Raw genomic sequence first — 11,085 nt, 5'->3', positions numbered from 1 at the left:
AGTCATACAACTGTATAATTTTGGTCATGGTTATGTGTAAAATTGGCTGTTCAGTGGTTGCTTAACACATGCTCGGAGGGGGGGGGGTCAAATTGACTGGTCATTGACCTAAAATGACCAGAGTCAACATTTTGTTTTGGGAACATACTGCCAGCGTAATCTTTGGCGCTTATTCAAATGCAAAACTTGGAGTAGTCTTTTATCATTTTGGTCACCATGACCTTCAACAGATCAGACAAGGCCACTGACCTCAAATGGGCTTTGACCTTTTACTTAGAAACAGTTGCTTAGGTTCTGGGGGTACTTTGGAAACCAACATGGAACTTGGCCTTGTTTGACCCCATGTGACCTGAAGGCCATGACCTAGGAAGCTCAAAGTTTGACCTAAGTGATTTCACATACAGGTCAAGACACCCTGTAAATTTGGTATCTCTAGCTTTCTCAGTTCCTGAGATCTCAGGAGGGGGGTTAAATTGACCCCCCCCCCCACTCGAGCGAAGAGTATCTAGCCGGCCACCCGGGCGCATGTTATAAAATGTAACTCACCCAGCCAACGGTCGGAAGACACTTGAGTTTCGAAATCTGTCATGTGAATCGTCATTGAAGAAATGTGCTGAACAGCTTAATTGGTGTTATGGTTGCATTGTAGCCTGAAGTGAGGTCAATTCAACAATCCGTGCTGATTGTATCATTAATAATTATATCTCGGACGGCTAAATATGTCATGCCTGCTACATCTGAACTGGTTTCATCCGAAGCTACATGTGCCAAAGTTCGTGCTTTTACGATGCGTTACACTCCTTCAGTATGTGATCAGAAGAACTTTCCACTGGTTCACATGTGTTGCCTGTTATCGCATATCGCATTTATACCTTTTGATTAAGTGGGCTTACTTTGTGTTGTCAGGCGCTGCAAGGCCTTAGTAATCCAGCTGGCGCGCTAGGCAGGCGATTTTGGAAGGTGGTGGTGGAACGGGAGCGGCGCCCCACCAACCAGCGTGAGCGGATCTACAATAAGAAGGGGGTGGAGCGCTACCGCAACCTTTTCAAACGGAGCACCGCATTCAAAAGGTATAGTTGCCTTAGAGTTGCCGTGGGTGAATATTGGGCAGTTGAAATATCAACTCAAAGAGCCTGAACTTTTGCCTTGAAGGCTTGAAGTTTGTACATCACACATCACATTGTATGATATTTTTAAGAATTATGTAGGCAACTTATTCCATGTATTGGATTGGCGTTCTGCGGTACACTGAGCACGCAGTTCAGCGGTACTAGCCACAAATTCAGTCGCCCGCAGTTTTTCTCAACTGGCATATGGCAAAGAAGGGTCAACCTGACCCGGCAGAGTCGTGCCGTGATGCTGAAATGTCTGTATGATACTGTGTTTGTAAGAATGTCATAGATGTTGTCTGATGACCTGTGTTATGATGCATCTAATCACTCAAACCCATGCATGCGAAATATTCGGGATGATGCACTAGTGCAGCCATGTATTCGTAATGTTCACTGGTGTGCACATTTCTGGTACGTGTGTATAATTTTAAAGTCAGTGATACTTAGTTTAAGGTTCCTAGGTCATGGCCTTCGGGTCAAAAAAGATCAAACAAGGTCAACTTCCAGGTTGGTCTCCAAAGTGCCCCCAAAACCTAGATAACTGTTTCTAAGCAAAACTTCACATTCTCATTCAAGTTCAGTGGCCTTGTTTGGCCTTTTGAAGGCCGAGGTGACCAAAATCATACAAGATTGCTTCGAGTTTTGGATTTGACTAAGCGACAAAGATTACGCTGGGCAGTATGTTCCTAAAACAAAATGTTTGCCTGGGTCATTTAGGTCAGTGACCTATTCTGACCTCTAAGAAGTCCATGAAAGATGTATAATGCGGTTCCTGCTATCAATAAACTCGAAATGAGCACCAGAAATTATCCCATACAGCAAGCCCTACAGTGACAAAACAGGTTGGTTTTGACCTTGGTGCGACCTTCATACCTGACCTTAGGTCAATGCAATTTGCTCATTCAACTGTTATGTTGCCCAAGAAAGCATCTTAGAGATGTATGGCTTCGTCTAACACTCCGTGGTTGGATCAGATTGGAGGATTCGCTAGAAATTGCCTTTGCTGAAACCACGGCCTGACTTTGACCTGACATAGGTCAGCAACCTTACAAGGTGCGTCTAAATTTTTTATGCCAGGCGATCCGCCATTTAATTGTCTACGGATATGCAAAATTTGGCGCGCCTACGCCGTGCCGTTCGGAAACCATTCTGGACAAGCCTTGGGAGGGTCAATTTCACATAAAGCCCGTCAAAAAAGTGTTTGAGCTGGAGAACTATGCGACACAGCGTCACATTTGTAGTAACTTTGCTGCTCAGAAATGTCCCTGTTAAAGGAAATATAACTGATGTTAATGAAAATATAACTGAAATATAACCTGTTAAAGGAAATATAACTGATGTTAATGAAAATATAACTGAAATATAACCTGTTAAAGGAAATATAACTGACGTCCATATGGCTGCTTATTGTGACATATGCGTGTTCAAGGCGCGTCCTGGATCTGCTGGCTCCGAGTCATTTGAGTCCTCTGACATCCGAGACCTACCAACATCCACCGGCGGTGCCAACGCGTCAACGGCTTCCGCTGCATTCGTCTTACCCAGCCGAAGAGGTGTCTCCAACCCGTCCACCGGCCGCTGAGTCGCAGGCGACTGCACCGCTGCACTCGTATACAGCCGAAGAAGTGTCTCCAACCCGTCCACCGGCCGCTGAGTCGCAAGTAACTGCACCGCTGCACTCGTATCCGCTGCCTCCGTGAAGCGACGTTTTTACTGGCATTGCCTGTCGCGTGTTCGTACTCCTGTGATGGCCGTCACGCGAGATGACTGGCTGGCTAGCGGCAAAGATGTGTGGCAGGGTCATTGCGCTGCGTTGCATCAAATGTCCACAGGAGCGCGGCGTGTGTGACCCCAAGAATGTCAGGAATCATAAGTGCGAGAGAAGCAGGTGATGGTGGCCCGGAGAGTGGTGTTTTAGAACTTATTTATTGTGAGGTCTGATGTGCACAGTTCATAGTCAAGCATTGTATCGTATGTTCATTTCCATATGCCGAAAGTGTAATCAAGTCAAACTTTTCTAGGGTGTTGTTTGTAGCGTAAAATACACTTCGCATGTGTACAATTTGCAGGACATAAAACTTAAACTTGACTGAAGTCCCAAAGTAGTCGACTTTTCACAAACCCACTGATACGCTTTAGTACGGTCACAAGCATCAAAAGCAGCGGCAGCGAGAATGATCACTTTCCATTTGTGTAATGGTGGGATGATGTTTCCTGACCAGACGTTTTTTCCGGGAACGATTGTCCAAAGTCCAATTGAAACCACGAGGACAGATCAGCTGTCAGTCCAACAGTGTCCAAAAATCAGATTGCCAAGTAAAATTCCGTGTATAAAATACCGTTGCTCATTGCAACCCACAGCTGCACCTTCCAACCCACGGTACTGCACTTCCTCATCCTTGACAGCTTGTTAAAAGGAAAGCAGCAAGCACGTGGACAACTAAGAAGAATCACGTAATTAAGCAGCATTAATATATCGCAGGTTTCACTGCCATTAGGGCAGCTTTCTAAAGCTGTCACGTTCTACGCCTTTTAGCTCCAAAGGCCTTGCATACAGGATTTAGAAGCGATCGAGATGCTCCGCAGTATCACATTGGAATGTTACGCAGCGCATAACTCGAAAATTACGCAAAATTCCACCCCAAAGGTCGTGATTTTCGGAATCAGCGTGTTCAGAAGCCCCTATACACCAAATCTGGGGGCAATCGAGACGCCCCGCAATACCACATTGGGATGTTACGCGGCGTATAACTCGAAAATTACGCAAAATTCCACCCCGAAGGCAGTGATTTTCGGAATCAGCGTGACGAGAAGGCCCTGCACACCAAATTTGGGGGCAATCGAGACGTCCCGCAACATCACATTGGGATGTTACGCAGCGCATAACTCGAAAATTACGCAAAATTCCACCCCAAAGGTAGTGATTTTCGGAATCAGCGTGTCGAGAAGGCCCTGCATACCAAATTTGGGGGCAATCGAGACGCCCCGCAATATCACATTGGGATGTTACGCGGCGTATAACTCGAAAATTACGCAAAATTCCACCCCAAAGGCAGTAATTTTCGGAATCAGCGTGTTGAGAAGGCCCTGCACACCAAATTTGGGGGCAATCGAGACGCCCCGCAATATCACATTGGGATGTTACGCGGCGCATAACTCGAAAATTACGCAAAATTCCACTCCAAAGGCAGTAATTTTCGGAATCAGCGTGTCGAGAAGGCCCTGCACACCAAATTTGGGGGCAATCGAGATGCCCCGCAATATCCAACTGGCAATTGGATATTAATCTGCTGCTAGATTGACGGACGTGAATTAAGGCGTCATAGACAGCACGGCTACCTGACTCGTCCTATGGCGCAGATGTGACATTTGCCCACGCGAGTCTCCCTGTCGTGCGCGCGAGGCCGAGAAGTGCCGTGAGCGTGCTGGAGGGTGGTTGGGGGATTGGTTGTGTCGTTGATTAGGCTAAAAGCTTTTTTTGGAAAGAGCTGTACTGGTAAGTTTTATTATTCAGAACATTTTATAGCTGGTTGTTCTGCAGTATGTGACGAAGTTACTTCTTGCGTGTATGCCACGCTGTACACATGTTATGACGTGTGATGCGTGTGATATTGTGTAATGGGTCGTGCAGGTGTAGGTGTACTTTCCTACCTAACGTTAGAAAAAATCATTGCACACCATTCGTCGTGTTCAAGGCGGCACATATCGTAAATAATCTCAAAACAGGTAGAATCATGCTCATACCTTCAAATTTCAATAACTTTGATGGCGGGCCCCCTAGCGCCGCGCGCACCGCACCGCCTGGACTCCCCAGCGCCGTTTCTGCGTTGCCGTTGCGTAAATACAATATTTCTGCTTACCAAGAACTCTACAAAATGTACGGGACCAAGGTAAACCACTCGTCATGTTTAAGGCGGAACATATCATAAATAATTTCAAAATAGATAGAATCATGCTCCTACCCTCAAATTTTAATAAATACGATAGCGAGCTCCCGAGCGCCGCACGCCCCGCACTGCACTGCCTCGACTTCCAAGTGCCATTTCTGCATTGTTGCGAAAGCACAATATTTCTGCTTATCAAGAACCATAAAACATGTATGGGACCAATGTAACAATAATAAAGCAACCAAAATCATTTCTTATCGAGTTTAGGTACATTTATGAAACATGCAGGCCAGAATAGTCCAGAACATATCCTAAACTAGCCAAACCTAACCTAACCTAACCTAACTGAACCTAACTGAGAATAGACCAGAACCTAAGCTGAGCTGAGCTAAGCTAGCCTGACCTGACCTGACCTGACCTGACCTGACCTGACCTGACCTAACCTAACCTAACCTAACCTAACCTAACCTAACCTAACCTAACCTAACCTAACCTAACCTGAGAATAGACCAGAACCTAAACTTAGCTAAGCTGACCTACCCTACCCTAACCTAACCTAACTACCTAACCTAACCTAACCTAACCTAACCTAACCTAACCTAACCTAACCTAACCTAACCTAACCTAACCTAACCTAACCTCCCCACCCCATATCCCCTTCAACCCAGCATCTCATTGGCATCCATGTTCCATGCCATATATAGGTGCCATATAGTGAGCTTTTATTTAGCTGCCATGTTCTCATTTTGCTTTACATTCCCCACCCAATCCCCCTGCAACCCATGGTCCCGTTGGCGTCGAGGATCAAATTTCATGGATTCTTGCTACCTTGTCCCGGTACATTTTTATGGTTCGCAGTAATGTTGTGCCCCGAGCAGTAATGGCGCCGGTGTCGCGGGTGCTGTGTGTGTGCGGCGCTCGGGAGCTCGCCATCGTAATTATAAAAAATTGAAGCTAAGATCATTAATCTACCTGTTTTGTGATTATTTATGATATGTCCTGCCTTAAACATGACGAATGGTTTACTTTGGTTCCGTACATTTTGTACAGTTCTTGGTACGCAGAAATGTTGTATTTACGCAACGGCAACGCGGAAACGGCGCTGGGGAGTCCAGGCGGTGCGGTGCGCGCGGCGCTCGGGAGCCCGCCATCGAAGTTATTGAAATTCGAAGGTAGGAGCATGATTCTACCTGTTTTGAGATTATTTATGATATGTCATGCCTTAAACACGACAAATGGTGTACAATGATTTTTTCTAACGTTAGGTAGGAAAGTACACCCTGACCGGTCATGCATCGTGTGCCTTGTTAGGCGGTGTAGATGCATGTTTTGTGGTGCCATTTATTATCAATGCGCTGGCGTACACACCCATTTAAAGATAATGCATAATTGCAGCAGGTCCTAGTCAACATGCATTTTTGTTAACAATGTTACTCAAGGGTATTCTAGGTCTGTAGAGTCATAGCTGATAGGTGCTGATGCTATGGGCCTACAGAACTAGAGTAATATGTACTAATTGAGTATGCAGTATGTGTGGCTAGGACCTATAAGTTGAGATAAGCATCACAAGATATAACTTTGCTTAAGTTCAGCAAATGCCAAAGGGCTCAAAATAGCATGTTAGACTGAATATGTTTGCATAGCAGTGACATGACAACAATGTCAGCACATGCACAGTAAATCTGAGCACCTAGAGTTTGGTGCATTGTTGCCAAAAATTTGAATGCAGAGTCCATGTTACAAGGAATTATGATTTTTCCCTTAAAAATAAGTTGAAAACTCGCTACAGTTTTTCCTGGCCTGAGTGGCACAAATAAGCACAACATTCATTTCACCAACATCCTGTAGGTGTTTGTTGGAGCAGTGTAGATTTTTGTACAGACTGGAACAAGTGCTATATGCTATATTGGTTGTGTCTTTTATTGACAATATTTCAAGGATCCCAGCACCCAACATCCACACATGTATGCACATATGCACACAAACACAATCTTGATATCAAAAGTGTTGATGCAGCCTGACTGATAAGAATTGGTAATTTGAGGCATGTGTTGTGGTAACTGCATGGTCCATGATATCTGACTTATTTTGCCTGGGTCTTGCATGCCATGTACATGGCTGAGAAAGAATACTTTGGTCTTATGATGGCTTTCAAGATAAGCACATGGTAGCATATTGCAACATTTAACATCACAAATCAGGGTGCTTATATACATCACAAGACATGAGGCATTATCTTTTTGTATCTTTTTGGGGCAGTAAATATAATGGAAAAACAAAAATCAAATAATGGCTATTTCATGGTTTGAGCAAAGTAATGACAGCCCTGTCCCTGGCCGTATTATCCTGCTAAAAAAACAAACAAACTAATTTAGAACACTGATGTTAAAACTGAGCCATCATTTCTTCAAAACAGCAGGCAAAATGAGCAATATCTTTACCTTTTGCCAGCAGGATGCTCATGTATGTTCTATGTTTATGCATGTATGCATGTTGAGATAACATTCATGTGTGTTCAAGTTCTTACCTGTGCTGTACAGTGAAAAGACAAATATATGTTACCACAACATTTTGGCATGCATGTATTCTTGGTTTGTGTTATTCTGAAGCTGCAGCTGGCAGCTAAAATTCTGGTAAGCGTGCCCTCATGCTGTGTGACATGTTTAAATTATTGAGTAAGCCTCCATGATGCAAAAGCCCCAGTTTGGTTGAAAAGGCTGATGAAAAATGAACTAAGAACTTGAAAGCCACCACATTTTGGGGTGGCTTAAACCATGTGCTCTCAACTTTGTCAGACTGAACCTCCCTCCCCCCCCCCCCCCCTTCAGAGGATGTGTTGATGGCGAGATGTGTTCCGAACCTACATGGTTGTTTCAGAATAGTGGGGGAGAAGAGCCCCTCGCAGCCTTCTGTCTTTCAGAATAATGGGGGAGGAGAGACCCGTGTGGCCTTCCTGTCTGTCAAGCATGACTTCTAGTCTCTCTCCTGCCATCTGATGTTTTAACACCCTAGATTCTCATTGAGAACCAAGTGACAAGAAAACTTTCATGCACCATCCCAACAGTGACTATCGCACCAGAGCTGTCATGTTATGCAGCAGCATTTTCTTGCCTGACACTCTCATGAGCCCATGTGTCTGTCAAAGCTAACCATGAATAGATGGCCACCCAACACCACCATGACAGGCACCACTGACTCAACAGCACCAGCTGTCATGGATGACAGGCACCACTGACTCAACAGCACCAGCTGCCACAGATGACGGGCACCACTGACTCAACAACACCAGCTGCTGCGGGCAGAGGAGGTGTTGAATGCTGATGGTTGATGGACAGAAAGGCTGCATAAAATGCTTTTGGCTTAGGATGGAAACATGAAGAAGCGCAGTTTGTACTGAAGTAGAGCTTCTTTTTAGGACACAACACTGTTTTAGTTGAATGAGGTCATTGTTGTCTGATAAGAGTGTTGTGTGGAGGCTGAGGGGGACTTGTGTGTAACACAATTTGCATCATGTCTCAAGTTACGTGCTTTTCAGGGTGAATTGAATGTGTGCTTAATTACCAAATTGCATTGATCCACAGTGAGCTATTTGCATCATGGGCAAGGTAAATGTGAGGCAAAAGGGTCGGAACAAAGCCTACAGATGGGCAAAAGGACACAGCTCAGATTCAAACCCACCACTGAAGAAATTCAGAGCCACCGCACAAGCAGGCTTCTTCCAGCCTCTCGCCGAACCAAAAAAGGGTATGAGAGTGTGTGTTGTGATGCATAGTGATGTATAATCCAGAGGTGTTTATAACAGCATATGAGTCATTCCTAACTCATGTGCTGATAACTTATTGTCTATTTGCTACATCAGTTATCACGGAAATACCGCACAATAAGTATAACACCAGCTTATCACGTGGTGGCTGGTGAAAACGGGAGGGGGAGGGGCGGGATGAGCAGCGTGGCCAGCCATGTCCATGACAATCGTCCGAGGACCGCCGGCGCTGCCGGACGTCAGCGCTAACACCTGACGCCTGGGAAGCTCGGCTGGCGGCGGGACATCACTGACTGGGGACTCGTGTCGCCCGGCAGGTGGGCTGACGGCGGACGCGCTGTCCAAGCACGACGCCGTGCTGGGCGTGTCCGAGCTGCGCACCATCGAGGACATCGAGGAGGAGGAGGATGCTCTGACCGAGGGCGCGCTCACGCTCGGCTCCATCGGCCAGGCCTCCTTCAAGACGTTCGCCACCGACTTCACCCAGTGCACGGTGCCCTCGTTCAGCAAGTGAGCCCGTGGCCAGTGGTGCGGCCGGGCTGGCGTTGCGCCTCGCCACCGTGCCTGTGTATGACACGACACTCGCCGCAGCGTGTCCGCCGTGACTGGCAGTAGGCCGTTTCCATGGTGTTGTTTTGTGATGACGGTGTGATCCGCCGCAGCGTATCCGCCGTGACCGGCAGTAAGCCGTTTCCATGGTGTTGTTTTGTGATGACGGTGTGATCCGCCGCAGCGCTTCCGCCGTGACCGACAGTAAGCCGTTTCCATAGTGTTGTTTTGTGAGGACGGTGTAATCCGCCGCAGCAAACGTTTTGTCTTTGGTAATTTTTGCGTCAAGTCATTTTGAAAAGCAGGAAAATTGAGTCAGAATACTTAGTCTGTTACCATTTTTGGTTACGTACTCCTTCTTTTGCAGACTGCTGACAACTATAAGAAAAGATTCACCTATTTATAACGAAATGCTAGCAATATTAGCAGCTGTTACGGAAGTGGTGAAAGATCAGGGAGGACAAGAAACTATCACCGAATATTTCGGGGCTTTGGTAAGACATACTTGTGTCAACACTTCGCGACCACGAGCTGGTTAAACCCGACACCAATGTGATAGCTTGCGTTTGAAGACTGCGTATGCGCTGCTCCATCTCGTCCGTACCATTGACTACATGATGATGTGGGCACTTGCCGGAGGGTCTGTGTGTGGCCGGTGTGTGGAGGCTGCGGCCCAGGCCCGACCCGCGGCACCTGTCAGCTAACTGCGACACTGAGCGACGCCCATCACTGACGACAGCCGGCCGCCGATAGATGTCGGTGCTGGAGTCGACCGACGAGGAGGGCATCCAGCAGCAGGCGGTGTGCCAGCTGCTATCGCTTGGCATCCGACACACGCCGCGACCCGTGCTCGTCGCCAAGTTCTCGCTCTGCTCGAAGCTGCTGATGTCGCGACTGGAGGCCGTCATGGCCACGGGCACCGTGCTACTCATCAAATCGGTAACGGGCGCCCGACCGCCCGTCCGCCCGTCCGCCCGTCCGCCCGTCCCCCTCTGTGTGACGGATAATGGAGGCGTTGTCGGGATGGGCCCGTCGCCCCCTCCCGTGCCACGATGTTTTGCGACTGCGCTCTGCGCAGCGTGTGATTAACCGCGATTACAACGTGGGCTCTACAATGGAACGATGTGTGGACACTCGGTTGTGTGCTCTCCACCTCGGTCGAGGTGGACTGGAGACGATGTGTGGACGCTCAGTTAGTTGTGTGCTCTCCACCTTGGTCGAGATGGACGACGACGGGAGACGATGTGTGGCCTGTTCGGCAGCTGCTGGAGTGCATGGCGGTGCTGCTGCGGGCGCAGCCGGCCGCCGTCTGGGGCGAGCCATCTACCATGCAGATGTATGGCGGCATCCTCAGCTTCGTCATCCACACCCGACCCAAGGTGGGTGCTCGTGCGCCGCGGCGCCGCCGGGGGGCAAACGCTGCTCGCTGGCTACGGGCACAGGCGTATTGTGTTATGGAAATGGTCATCATGAATGAATGTAAAAGTGAAATGAAAGTGAATGACCAGCATTAGAATCATCATTGCATTGAGAGTGAAAGGATCAAAGGTGCTCGTCCATAACCAGGGCTTTTTATCAACTGTGACAGTTGTTGTGAAGGGCTGGATGTGTGATGCTAAGCATGCAGGATGTTTCGACATGAGGACGAGAACATGGTAGAACTTGATATTTGTAAGGGGACCGTCACGCCCTCCTAATGTTCAGCCCCATGCCCGTAATGGCACTTCAACCCCAGCGCTAAATCATTCCACGGGGAGGGGGGGGGGGGGGGGGG

General features: G+C 47.6%; 1 protein-coding gene across 1 annotated transcript in view; it reads left to right on the top strand.

Moving 5' to 3' along the window:
- Positions 1–4,504: 4,504 nt before the first annotated feature.
- Positions 4,505–11,085, top strand: part of LOC119112618 (RRP12-like protein) — a 31,999-nt gene continuing 25,418 nt past the window's right edge. Inside the window, exons 1-6 of the mRNA XM_037236838.1 lie at positions 4,505–4,608; positions 8,581–8,743; positions 9,080–9,272; positions 9,679–9,805; positions 10,065–10,250; positions 10,574–10,690. Of these exons, the coding sequence (XP_037092733.1) occupies positions 8,596–8,743; positions 9,080–9,272; positions 9,679–9,805; positions 10,065–10,250; positions 10,574–10,690 (771 nt within the window). The 5' untranslated portion in view covers positions 4,505–4,608; positions 8,581–8,595. The remainder of the gene's footprint in view (positions 4,609–8,580; positions 8,744–9,079; positions 9,273–9,678; positions 9,806–10,064; positions 10,251–10,573; positions 10,691–11,085) is intronic.

Source organism: Pollicipes pollicipes, unplaced genomic scaffold (assembly GCF_011947565.3).
Source record: "Pollicipes pollicipes isolate AB1234 unplaced genomic scaffold, Ppol_2.1 Scaffold_7261;HRSCAF=8764_pilon_pilon_pilon, whole genome shotgun sequence".
Lineage (NCBI taxonomy): Eukaryota > Metazoa > Arthropoda > Thecostraca > Pollicipedomorpha > Pollicipedidae > Pollicipes > Pollicipes pollicipes.
This window is presented reverse-complemented; position numbering and strand designations above follow the sequence as displayed.